The 14089-nt window shown below is 41.5% G+C and overlaps 1 protein-coding gene across 15 annotated transcripts in view; it reads left to right on the plus strand.

The window, feature by feature from the left end:
- The window catches only part of rgs3a (regulator of G protein signaling 3a), a 141882-nt gene extending 136992 nt beyond the window's left edge, over positions 1-4890 (plus strand). For all 15 annotated transcript variants that reach the window (XM_079658726.1, XM_079658718.1, XM_079658727.1 and 12 more), the window contains 4 exons: positions 149-250; positions 1222-1283; positions 2448-2614; positions 2765-4890. In XM_079658726.1, coding sequence (XP_079514852.1) covers positions 149-250; positions 1222-1283; positions 2448-2614; positions 2765-2965 — 532 coding nt within the window. In that variant the 3' untranslated portion in view covers positions 2966-4890. The remainder of the gene's footprint in view (positions 1-148; positions 251-1221; positions 1284-2447; positions 2615-2764) is intronic.
- The last annotated feature ends 9199 nt before the right edge of the window (positions 4891-14089 follow it).

Genomic DNA, 14089 nt, shown 5'->3' on the forward strand with positions numbered 1-14089 from the left:
CCATGTCTCCTTTTGTCCACCTCCTCTGTCCCCTTTATCATTCCTTTCATCCTCATTCCATTTACCTTCTTAACTCTCCTTCTGTTATCATAAACCTTTCCTTCACTCTCCCCTTTGTTCTTCCTCTCTCTATCTGTCCTTCACCCAGGGCCAAAGACATGAAGAATCGGCTGGCTTTCCTGCGGAGGAGGAATGAATCCCCAGGAAGCAACCCAGCCAGCAAGTTAGACAAATCTATGAAGTCAGTCAAGTAAGTGGCCACTTCCTGACAGTGTGTGCATGTGGGTGGGAGTGAGACGGTTTTCCGGGTCTTACCACAACTGGTGATGAGCTGGCCTTGGCAGACAGACATGTGGGCAGCAGCAGGGATTGGAGGGTGCTTGTAATGTGTGGCGTTAACGAAATGAATGAGAGAATGTTTATTTTAACAATGGCGCATTTGAAGGGGAGATAGCTAATTTTGTGTCTTGGCATTGGATTTTTATTTATATAGATAATGTAAAATATGGCGCATGCTGTTATAGATAAATGTATTAAAATGTCTTCCATTTTATAACTTTAAAAAGCTGGCACATTGACAAGCAGCTGCTTCAACATATGAACGCAATATCTGTTCTTAATTGTTTCTAAGACATAACAGTAAAATAAACAATAAAACAGCATTTTTAAAACTAATTTTCAACATGAATGTCTGCTGAAAACAAAAAAGGCACATAAAACATCCACATACACTAAAATGTAAAATCGATAACATATCAAACTTGTTTTACAGTATAAGTTAAGGCCTGAGATGTGTATTACAGATGATCCCTGTAAAGAGGCAGGCTTTACAGCAGTCTACAGAAAGAATGAGAGGCAGCAGGGGGCAGCCAAACAATGGTGGGGGAGGAGGTCTCTAAATCTGACAACACATCCTCATTGGTTGGCTGGAGCCCCTCCTCTCCCTCCTTCCAAGTGGCATTGAGTGGGAATATATAAGCCTCCCCCCACCAGGGTAAAGCAGATAAACTCATGGCTCTCAGTGCTCTCAGCTTTCACAAAGCAGAACCGCATGAGAGGAGAAGAGCAGTAGACTAGAGAGGAGGGACACAACGTTGAGGAATTACCTGCATCGGTTTCCACGCGTCCACACAGCATAGACAAAGTTCTGCGGATGGGTCACACAATGAGAAACCTGGCTGAGATGGGCTTGTTAAAGAATCGCTCTGCTTTTATCTGCAGGCCCACCGCAGAGGAAGCACTCAAATGGGGGGACTCGCTTGACAAGCTGCTGGCACACAAATGTAAGTCACTTTTGTATTCCTTTTGTATGTCTTGTGTTTCTCATCTACTCCTTAACCTACATGGCTATCATGTGTCTTTTTGTTTTTGATAGACTGTGCAACATGATGAAAGTGCAAAACTGTTGTAGATAGTTGGTTAATGTAGATGTACAGTGCTTGCATGAGGTGGCGGGGGGAGGGTGGGGAGCACAGGGAAACATATGCACTGATATATGGATCACACACACACACACACACACACACACACACACACACACACACACACACACACACACACACACACACACACACACACACACAAACACACAAACACACACACACACACACACACACACACACACACACACACACACACACACACAGAGCGTGCATCAAGTTTCCCCAATCCCAACAAACGACTTCCATGCATTAAATAGAGATGAGGAAAGGCAAAAACAGGCAACCTGCAAGTGTGTTGCTATTCCCCCCCCCCCCCCCCCCCCCCCCACAGTTTATCTTCCCCACTGTTGAATCCCAATTCTTCTCAAAAGCCGATAGAAAGCCAGCCCGACATCTGTTCCTCGTTGGGCTCAGTTGGCCTCTTTTCTCTCCCCCCTTCTTATTTCCTCTTACCTCACTCCTGCTTACCAGAATGAGGTAAGAGATGACTGCCTTCACTGGCTCTGCTTATCAGCGTGGCGTGGGTGATTCATGGGAACGGAAAGGTGCAGGCGGGAGAAGTGGGTGGACACAGCTTCCTGCTATTCTTTCTTCTAGATGCCTTCTTCCTCAAATCATTCACTGGACTGAAACTTCAAATGCCCAAAGTGCCAGAATTAGCCCTTTTACACTAGAAAAAAAAGTGCCCGAGTTAGTCATTTTCCTCTTGCACTGAAACAGTCTTCCCTTTGTTCATTCACAGCATGGGTAAAGGGGAATGCAAAGATGTCATGCTGCAGGGTGGGTGATGTCACCTTAAAGATGTTAAGACTTGAATGTACCCCGCAGTGTTGTTAGGGTTTTTTTATGCCTCACTTTATTCCAACCACATGATTCAAGAGGCCGTCACAGCGCTATTTTGGTCTCTGAAACTCCAAGGAGCGCTTGGGCTGTGAGGTTGCCATGGCACTCGAGTCAACTCTCCTCTTGTTTATTCTCCACCTCCTCCTCTCTGCTTTCTCTCAGATGGCCTGGCAGCGTTCAGAGCTTTCCTGCGCACCGAGTTCAGCGAGGAGAATCTGGAATTCTGGCTCGCATGTGAGGAATACAAGAAGGTTAAGTCGCAGTCCAAGATGGCCTCCAAAGCCAAGAAAATCTTTGCAGAATACATCGCGATCCAGTCTTGTAAAGAGGTGAGTGAGAGTTCACACACACAGTGGGGGGGGATGGCATCAAAACAGCTTCCTGCAAAAAAAACAACAACATGCATTTCTCCTCCTGGTATTTCTTCAAAGTATCATTGTGCACTTCTCTAACTTGTTTTGATCTGTTTCTCCCTGCAGGTCAATCTGGACTCTTACACCAGAGATCACACTAAGGACAACCTGCAGAATGTGACACGCTCCTGCTTTGACCTAGCACAGAGGCGGATATACGGGCTGATGGAGAAGGACTCATACCCCCGATTCCTGCGCTCAGAACTCTACGTGGACTTAATCAACCAAAAAAAGGCTAGCTCCACTCCGACTTCATCTTCTTCATAAGAGCCCTGAAAAGATCTATGGAGAAGAGAATCATGTCGAGAGAAAAAAAGGGTCAGACTTGAAAAAAAAGTGGAGTGGGCGGGAGGTGTCTTTGTTTGCCTTTTTTTTTTTTACTTTTTGGTTGTGTATGTCATCCTGTCCACTATGATTTTGTTGTTGTTGTTGTTGTGATGTGAGAGGACGTGGCAAAGCTATGGCACTGCAAAGGAATGTAGTTTACACAGTTACCAGGTGGATGGATGAATGAATGGACGGATGAATGGATGGATGGATGGTTGTGTCAAAAGTACAGAAGCCCACAGGCGAGGGCTGGAGCAGGAGCTAGTGTCTGATCACTGTTTCTCTTTTTTGTGGTGTCAGTCTTTTGGTTGTGTTTCTACGTTTTTCCCCAGTTGTACTGGAGAAGAAAGAGGGGTTGCTCAGAAAACCCTGCAGACATGAAGACAGTCCGGTACTGTTTTGTCACTTTTTTTCCTTAATTTCCTTTTAAGACTCCCACTTTAAATCCCCTCCTTTCCTCCACCATGTTCTCTGTGAAGCCACTTCAAAGCTGTCGGTACGACACAAAGTCCTTTCCCTTCATGTTTTTTTTTTCATTCAAACTGTATTAAAAGAGGGGTAAAAAAAAACAGGATGTCTGAATGAAAGCTAGCATAATGGCTGTTTCACGCGCATCTCTGTTAAACACCTGCACCCTCCTGTAAAGCTTCTGCAAACAGCTTTCCCCTTAGTGCATCCCAAGACTGTGGAAAGACAAAGATGGAGACAGAAATGGGTAAAGAACGCAAACGTATAAATAACGGATGGACTGGAGCTGTGATGAAACGCAGATATGTGTCACTCTCACATTAAAAGACATTTAAAGTCGCATTCGAAGCCAGTAGCGGAAGAAAAAAAGACGACTTGCTTCCTGTCTCCAAAGACTGTTTACAACAAGGAACGAAAAGTGAAGAATAAAATGTTCCGAGCAGCCAAACGACATTTGCTTTACCATTGTAGCTCATTCTGGACTAATCGAGGAAGCTTTTTCTCAGGACATTGCCACGACAGGTTCCAGCTTGGTTTATCTTTGGTTTTTCTACACACTCAGTGTTTTTCTATGCTTTAGCGTTCCAACCTGCACTCCCCATTTCTCCTGAGCAATACACAAGAGGTTGCTCGTTTCTTGTTGGAGGAAAAAAAAAAATGTTGTACAAAGGTTTGCCTATTTATTTAGATTAACTTGCTGGATGCTTCTACAGACACCCTCACCTCCTCTAAAGCACTCAGCTAAAAAGCTCTCACTTTCCTCTTAACCATTAAACAGGTCCAATGCCTGAACTTTAAGTGCAATATTGTTTTTTTATTTGATTGTTATGTTTGGTTTGTTCATTTATTTGTATAGTTTTGAATTTGTATGGGAAAGATGAACGGCTTGAGCTCTGTATTAACTGTATTTGTTAAGAGAGAAAAACACATAGAGCTATAAGGTTGACTTACAACGTAAACTTTCAAGAACCATAAGTAGTTTAATTAATTTTAAGCAAGTGATTCTAACTGTGTGTTAACCCCTGGCAGCAGGCAGCTGGGGGCTGTTATGGTTGTAAATATAATTCTTTAAGAAAACTGTGATAACACATTAAAAACAAAGAAAAACATCAAACCCATAGGTCTCTGCTGGTGAACATGGGACCCAGCTGTAACTATGTAAATATGAGAGACTCGAAACTATAAGATGACATGTATTGTTTAAAAGAAAAAGCTAGAGCAGGCACAATCTGCTCTTTTCCCTGGTCATACACTGCTTGTAAGGAGTTTTCTGAAATGCATTTGATCATTTTCACTGTTTACAATTCAAAATGCATCTCCTATGATAGCAAGAGAAACAGTAGAGTACATTTGGTGTCCATGCTAATGATAAATAAACCAACCAACTGATGAAGTGAGATGTGTTGTCTGATTATTCTTGTAATATTCCTTTGCCAATCTGTATTGGTCACAAACATGCCCATAAGCATGCACTGATACAAATGTAACACACTGTTGTATAAAGTTGCCTTAAGTTATAGTTTGACGTTTTGGGAATGCATACCTTCCCTTTCAGCAGGGGTGAGAAGATCAGTGTTGAACTCTTGATTGACTTTCCCCAAGAAAGATAATATGGTTATTATCCAAAAAGTAACTGAACAATAATTAATTCCTCTCAATGATAACATCCTCACAAAATTGAAACACTGAAAACTGATTTGACATCTAAAACAAGAGCAGTTAGAGGAATATCCACAGTTTACCGTCTGTTTCCTGGTTTAAATGTGAATGTCCATTGTCCTAGTCATGCACACAGTTTACCAACATTTGGGTTTTACCCCAAAAATACACTGCTTGAATAATATTGCTAACTTGTAGGTTGGTTCAAACCTGTCTAACTGTGTGAACGCTTTTGTTTACATCCCCTTTATTCAAATGAATGTCACTTTGTTCCTATAAGTACAATAATATTACCATAACCAAAAGATAGTAGAAAGTCAGAAAGCATTGACCTACGCCAAGGCTAAATGCCTCAGAATGTTTATGAAAGTGAAAATACACACTTAGGTGTATCTGGATGGGTTCTTCCTTTCATTTTTTCATTTCAAACCTTTATTTAATCAGATTGGTCCCATTGAGATCATAGATCTCTTTGTCAAGGGAGACCTGCAGCATATAGGTTCCACATGAAACATAAAACAATAAAGGACATCATACATTATATTTACAGGATACATTTACATAGTTATAGACATTTACAAGTGCCCATATCAACAAGCATTTCATTTAGCCTAGCTTTAAAAACATGCAGAGGAATGAGATCCTTATCCGATGCTACGCTCTTTCAAGTGACATGAACATTAGGATGTTTTTACAGACAGACACTCAACACATCGAAGACGTAACCTCATTGGTTGGGGTAATGATGGCCAACACTACAACATGAAGTTTGAAGTTGTCAACAGGATTCTCTTTAATAAATCCCACATCTATGAAGATACAAATGGAACAAATACATTGTCTTCCATGCTTTGGCAACAGTCCAAAATGTTGGTTGATGGAGTGGAGTCGTATGGATCTGGAACATCACGACTCCTCCTGATCCCAGCTGTGTTGTTCTTCTAAGGAGAAGAGCCAGTGAGTGTGACACAGGGTTGAGTGTTGAGGGGCTGTTGGGCTGGGATGAGAGGAAACAGTTGAAGATCTGTGAGCGCAGTGTGTGTGTGTTTGTCCGTGTGTGTGTGTTTGTCTGTGTTTGGGGGGGTTGATCAGTCTGAAGTAGTGTTGGAAACAGAAGTAACTAATCCTCTTTACCAGCTGCCATCTGTTTTGACATAAACAGCGTCTTTTCCCAAAAGGAATTGTAATCAACCTTACTATCGCCTCTCGTCCTGTTTCCTCTTCGTCCCAATCCCTGTCGACTCTTTGTCTTCAGAAGCCACGCTTGTATTTTTGTTTCTACCCTCATCTTTGATGCCATACAATGGAGGGCCCGCACTGGAGCTGGATTCCTTCACCAAATCCTTTGTTTATGTTTCCTTCCTCTCTGTCATCTGTGTAAACCATATTATAGAGCCTGTCATTGTTTTCAAATTCAGCTGTCACATGAACCCCAAAAACACGCCAGCTAGCATTTCCTCTCTTGTGTCCTGCTCTACCAAATATGGCCATTAATGTTTCCTCCACAGTTTCCCTCTCTTATCTTAACGGATATGGAGTCACTCTTTTATTATCTTTACAGCCCTTTTTCAATGTTGTGCTACCTTGTAAAGATACCCATGTCTTGTCCTATGGGCTGCAGGGAAATAAGCTTCCCGTTACTTTTTCTTTATTGCTTTGTCAGTTCAGCTGCCCTCACAGTACGCTGTGTAGTTAAAAAAGTGTAGTTCTGGCATAAAATGATCACTTTACTCATTCATTGCGTCTGACTAACATTGTTGGGAAATAGTTCAACTTTGTAAAAAAAAAATTTGATTTCTTGTCAGGAGTTGCAACATTGTCTTTGTGGGCAGAAAGTTATTTAAACATTCATGTAAAGTCATTTCTACACATCAATTATTTCACGACATTTACAACTCTTGCAGATGATGAAAATATATAAATATATCAGAAATAGTGTGTGTATTTATATCAGTTTCAGTACCATGAATACACAAAAACCCATAACATGGTTCCTGCTGAATTCAGTGGGAGTCCACTTCTCGTCTCTCGCCTAGTTGCGCTTCAGTCAAGGGGCTTAAACCTTGATTAATCCCTAATTCTCAGATCAGCCTATCCTTTCAGCTCTTGGCAGGTTTACAAAACAAACATCACGTCTCTCCAGCTGCCCTCAGTGGACACCTCAGCCTTGTTTAATGTTGAGGAAATGTGTTTGTTGTTTGCTCGACTTGACAGTAGTACTGCATAGAACAAGTGTCATAGTTTCATCCCCACAGTTTAGCACAACATGTGATAGCCAATTAAAACACAATTAGATTAGGATCATAACTAGTTTTCTTTATGCGTATCATTTCCACATTCATCACATTTTCTGACCTGCTGCACAAGGTGACGCCATTATTAACGTCAATATATGTTTATTTTCTTGCAGCCTTGATACCATCTGTCAATTCACAGATACGGCGTACACATTTGCAGATTCTGGCACAAGAGGGAAACTCACTCTCGGTGATAAGAGCCTAAACTGTGCTGGGCTCACCTTTATTATGGGACATTCACACATGGCACACTAACTGCCTCATGCACAGCCCAGTGCTTGTGCATTTAATTAGCATGTAGCTTGATAGCTTAAGCGGATGTCATTTTTCCTGCTGGTGGACAGGGACTTTAAATACAGCAACAGACAGCGGAAGGGACAGTGGAAGGAAACAGAACGTAATTGTCTTATCCCAGTGGTCTAATCAGAAAAAGGTCACTTTTATATATAGACGGCCTTTATACAAATAGATAAACTTTATCGGGTAATTCTGATGTTTTAGCAAAATTCTGCACATAGGCCCCACATATGACCTATTCGGAGAAATCCTCTAGTGTGGGTGTGAGAACCTTAGGACAAACCCATAGAAGAAAGGCCTTTTTCTGAAGAAGATTTCAGGATTATGATAAGTATTCACTTTGTTGCAGAGAGTTAGATTGATCCACTAAATATGAATGTACAACTGGCAGCTGGTTAGCCTAGCTTAACATTACTTCAGGATACAGCAGGAAATAGCTAGCTGGATCTGTCTGAAGGAAACTAAATTCATCAGTTGTTGCGCACTTATTCTTACTCTTTGTATTAGCCTACAACATGCAAATACTGAAGGGTAAGGATTCTTTTATTTCTGTGCGCTAACATCTCTTGGCTTTGAACAACCTCCCGGGTACGGCAAAACTCAAGGTACTAACTTCCAAGAAACTCTCTATTTATAACCTCCTGTAAAACAAAATAGTTGTGTTGTTTGTTAGTGCTAGGGACAGGTAGGAATATTTTAGTTGCCTGTTGTTTCTATGTTTCCAGTCTTTTAAAAGCCCCAGTGCTTTTTGTACTGCTGTGACTGAAGCAGGAGAACTGTATTCACGTTCAGCACAAAGCAATTACGGTGTCAAGGACTTTCAGATTGTTCCGTCCTGGAGCCAAGCTGTTCCTGTGCTTAACTGCTGGTTCTGCTAAACTCCTCAGATAATATCACCAAACCATCAATTACATTACACAGTTATTTTCTGGTACCAGACCGACACCTTAAAACAATATGTTGTCTCATTCTCTCCACCCACGTCATTTTAAGATTTCTTATCACTTCTACTGCTCCTGAAGCTCAAGGACACGGTGTCCTTCCCAGGAGAAGCTTTAGAGGTGACACCTCTCCAGATGGTCTTCCATAATGAAACAGCACTTAATCAACACAGTGCATCAATTTATTTTGAGCTGTAGTAACTAAACTGCAAAATCAAAGTACCCTTCTCCAAGCTCAATGAGAACTTGAAAGCCGTTTCATACAAGCATCATCAGGTAAGAGATTTTTTCATGTACCATTCATGCCATGTTTCCACTTTAAAGAGCAACTTGCAGGTTTTTTTTTTCTACATTTATGCTTAAACTTGCTTGAAAATTACAATTAAAAAAGTGAATGCAGGATTTTATATGTTTTACGAGACATAAGAGCAGGAATTCAGAGGGAAAGGAGCAATTTTGAGCTCTGTTCTTAAAAACGGCTTTCTTTTAAGGTCATACGTCAAACGCGTCATATTACATCACAAAGTGGACACATCTCCGCTCTCTGACCGCGGGAATAGTTAGTAGTTGCGTTGAGCGGTTGTGTTTTAGTGAGCTGGTATTTTTTGGTAATTTTACATTGTATTTCAACATTTGTAATCATGGTGCAGTATTGTGTTTATGCAGGTTGCACAAATACCAGCCTGTTAGGACATCGAGTCCACTATTTCCCTAACAGGAAAAGAAAGCTAGCTAGCTTTCGGTCCTGGGTTCGTTTTGTGCAGACAAAGACACGGGACTTCAATGCTCGCCCCCTTCGCTGCTCTCCCCCCCCCCCTCCCCCTCCTTCCTTCCCTGCTCTGTTATGGATCAGTATCAACAGTCCTGCCAGTAACGTTACTATATTATCAATGCTACTTTAGGGTAGGTAGGCCGTTTTGCCCCACAAATAATTGTACGTCCTATACTGCCACCATGGCCTTTGTGCCCCTGATACTGTTAAAATCTCGAAGTTGCTTTAAAACAGAACAGTGTTTTCTGAACTGCATTATGCTGCGTTCACAACGGACGTGATGTGAATATTCTCATCGCTCTAACCGCTGGAGTTTCACCGCGGCTGTCAGCTGTGTTTACTCCTGTCATTCAAACAGGACGCGCTGGAGAGGGGGCGTGGCTTATTTCCATGTAAATACTGTGGTGGAAACCAGCTAAAACAAAATTAACCTATTTTACAGTGATTTAATTGTAATACACGTTTCAAAATGATGCCGAAGTAACTACATACTGATACCGGTTAGTAAAAAACATGAATTAATGCTGCAAGTCTGCAGACAAGACGGCAAGCGAAAAACCTTTTTAAATGCGTGTTTTCTGAATGGATCAATCAGGCTAAACTAACCTGTAGCTGCTCTGTCCACACTCACAAGAACGTCCTAAAGACAGAATTAAAGCAGCGATTGCATTCGCCATGACAGTCTGTGGTTTGTACATGTTTTACTTTTGTCCAGTTTCTGACCAGAGCCCACACACACACACACACACACACACACACACACACACACACACACACACACACACACACACACACACACACACACACACACACACACACACACACACACAGCTGAATGATGTATGTGAAGAGTTTGATCCTTGAAGGTTGTTTCTTCTACTCTGAAATGGAATATGTATACTAATATATGCATATTAATAGAATTTTAGATTTTTGTTATTTGATTTTTGATTTGTGAATGGGAGAAGTAGTAGATGGAAAACATACCAAACACTAATTATTCAAAGTAGAGTATTTTATTTTATATACGGTAATACTAAGGAGGCATAGGCCTATATCAGGGGTGGCCAACCCGCGGCTCTCGAGCCGCATGCGGCTTTTTGCCTAGTTTCATGCGGCTCTTCAGTTTATATCGAATTGTATATGTGTGAGTTTGGGGGAGAGACACTCACTGACTCCTGACTAGTGTTGCACGGTGTACCGATACTTGAAAGGTATACCGCGATACCCTGCCGTTAAAAACGTTACGATTCCTCCGTTTCATTAGTATCAGTACTTTAAGAATGACGGGGGAAAGTAATCCGGTGAGAAAGCGCAGTTTTAATAAGAGCCGTGTGTGTTCAGCGCTCTGCTTCCACTCCGTGCACTGCAGCCGTGCCTGCAGTCCCTCCCCTCTCAAGCACGCTTTAAGCCCCTCCCCTCTCTCGTGCACGCGCTAGCTGCCAGAGCATGTGAGAAAACGAGAAGCATGGCTGCAAGTGGGAGTGCATCTGCCGCTGCGCCTCGGCTTGTTGACAAAAAAGACTCCGGAAGCGAAATTTTGATGTATTTTAGCTATATCTCTGACAGTGAGGGCAAGTCTACGGACACCACGAGGCCTGTCTGTAAGAAATGTATTAATTGTATTTAATACGAATTCTTGTCATTTATTTTATTTATTGTTCTCATTGTTTAAAAGTTTGTGTTATGGTTCTGGTGTGAAATAAAGCACAATAATTACATTTAAGACTGTTTCCCTTTTTTTAAGAAAAGTATAGAAAAAGAATCGGAATCGCAATTCTTGACTTGGTATCGAAACCAAAATGTTGGTATCGTGCCAACACTACTCCTTACAGTTAAACCTGATATTTAGTAGGTCTGTTAAGTATTGAATGCTGATAATTCTGACTAATTTGGCCGGTCAAAGTTGTTTGGGCTCGGATAAAATCGCTCCGTTACTTTCGTCCCGTGTTACTTTCGTCCCGGCTCTCCCTACGTGTGTATGTGTGGTGTCAGGTGTCAGTATGAGAGGATGACAGCGCGTCTAATTTTGATGTGGCCCAAGAGCCAATCACAATAATACCTGCGATGCAGTGAACCAATCATCTTTGAGGGGGGGAAAACCTATCGTTGATTAAACATTATCCAGTGTTTCCCCTACCATTGTCTTGGAGGGGCGCTGCGCCCCGCCAACGGAGCCCCGCCAACGGAGCCCCGCCAACGGAGCTCCGCGCCCCCCCCTGAAATTCAAGGTGTATATATATATATATATTTTAAATATATATATAGCACCAAATTGCAAATAATCTATAACTACTGTCACTTTTCACATTGAACATGTGCTCTTTTATTAAATAAACTAAACGCTTTCATTTTAAATTGTGAGTTTAGTGTTTTTGACCCTAAGAAACACTGATGCATTAATCAATAACAATAATCCACAGCTCCTCTCTGCTCCAGAGGATTTAAAAAATATATATCCCAATGCCACAAAAATGCATGTGATGTGCTTGAAATCTTGTCTCCAGAAAACAAAAAACTGAAACAAGCGGTATCAGTGACTGTGTTTGATGTGGCTCTTTGCAGTAACATAGAAAAAATGTGGTTCTTAATCTCTGACTGGTTGGCCACCCCTGGCCTATATGATGATATCATGTTTGACATTATTGATATTAAAAAAGTGATTTGTTTTCCATGTCATTCGTGTGTTTTTCTTATCAAAAAGTGAAGTTATTTATTTGTAAGCTCCAAATCCAAATGTTTCCCTCAATGACCTTTGTGCCCTGGCATGTGGCCTTTGCGCCCTGAAAAAATGTGTAACACCAAAGGCCAAATGGCCTTGCCCCTAAAATGACGAAATTCCAAGCCTGCACTAACTTTACAATGTTGTGATGTGACGTTAGCTAATATTCTGTAGCTAACGCCGATCACTCACCAAGATAGCTGCCCCTTCCCTGCTCTCTCTCTCCCCTCCGGTACAGCTCCGAAGGTAGTGTGGAGTTGCATTAGGTAACGTTTATCAGGAAACCGTATTACATCTCTCTCTCCCCCTTCGCTGCTCTCTCTCCCCCTCCTTCCCTGCTCTCTCTCTCCCCTCCGGTACAGCACCGTAACATAGTGTGGATTTGCATTAGGTAACGCGAGATAAGGCTGATACTTGCGCATTAGTTTCTGTTATGGATCAGTATCAACAGTCCTGCCAGTAACGTTAATATATTATCAATGCTACTTTAGTTATAGCCTGATATATGATAGCTAACTTTACAATGTTGTGATGTGACGTTAGCTAACATTCTGTAGCTAACGCCGGTCACTCACCAAGATAGCTGCCCAGTTCTCCACTGGTTCTCCTCACACCACAGTTCAATTTCTCTCCGATGGCCGTTATTTCTTCTAATCCTTGGCTGCTCCTGGTCTCTTGGACGCCTAGCAGGCTCATAATTATAAGGTTGTGGTCCGTCATACGCATTCGAATATACATGTTCAACTTCTTCTGTGTCTTCTGTGTCAAAACTAGCATTGGGATCCATGTTTATTAATACGTCACACCGGCCGCTCTCCCCCTTGTTTCCCCTTTGTTACGAGGCTTTTTTGATGCGGAAGTAAAAATGTCTTACAAAAACGACGCCAGATGTCACTGTATTGTATATTTATGTATATTTTTTTGAAAATCTAGTACATCATTTTCCTAAAAATTTATTCACAGGTGTCTTTAACCTGGAAGTTGCTCCTCAAGCAATCTCATATGTGATGGATATTTGCACTTTCACGTCTCATTTCATTTCACAAGGTTCATCGACACTTCAGGCAGATAATTGATAGTTGTACAAGGAGATATTGCCTTTATACATTTTTTTTAAATATACTATGTTTCACATGTCATCCTGTAGTCTTGAAGAAAGATTTTTGTTATTTTATCTCGTTAAGCTACATTACGCCATTGTGCAGACATTCAAATATGAGACTTCTAAATGTTCTCTCAAACCATGTCTCATGTCCCCCAACACTTTTTATTCCCTCTTCTCTTCTGAATGATGCCTATAAAGCAAGACGAATCTTCCATTGTGCCCCAAATCGGAGTATTGTTAGTTTTGTCTCCTTCAGCTGTTTTGACAAGGACCCTGCTGGATACTGTATCAAGGAGAGAAAAGGCAGGCGGATTCTTCCACAACAAAACACTTAAAATGATGAATGGTCTAAGTACAGTTAGCTTAAATCATGCCCTCTAATAGGATTGTAACCAACCTTCCAACCTTCCAACCTCATCAGATTACTGGAAAATAAAATCCTCCGCTATTGATTGTGTTGTTGCCTAAACCAGCTTCTTTGGTAGAAGTAATGCATGATTATTCAGTTTGTGGCTATTATTGTCTCTTTACTTTAATATTTTTTTAATTTAAAGGCTGTGCTATTTTTCCTTTTTTGGAAAATCCTCTAAAGTAATGAATTATTGCATGAAAAAGAAGGATTCCTCTTCAGGCTGTTAAGGGCTTGTTTGCGCCGTAGTGCAATATTCTTATACTTCAGCAAACTGGAATGTTTTGTTTTTTTGGGCCAGATTTGCCCTTATTGGAGATGACAGACTTGAAAGGGGGAGACAGAGGGGATAACATGGGGTCGCCAGCTCTACCAGGTGAGCTATACGGCGGCC

The sequence above is a fragment of the Notothenia rossii genome, assembly GCF_949606895.1.
Source record: "Notothenia rossii genome assembly, chromosome: 11".
Classification (NCBI taxonomy): Eukaryota; Metazoa; Chordata; class Actinopteri; order Perciformes; family Nototheniidae; genus Notothenia; species Notothenia rossii.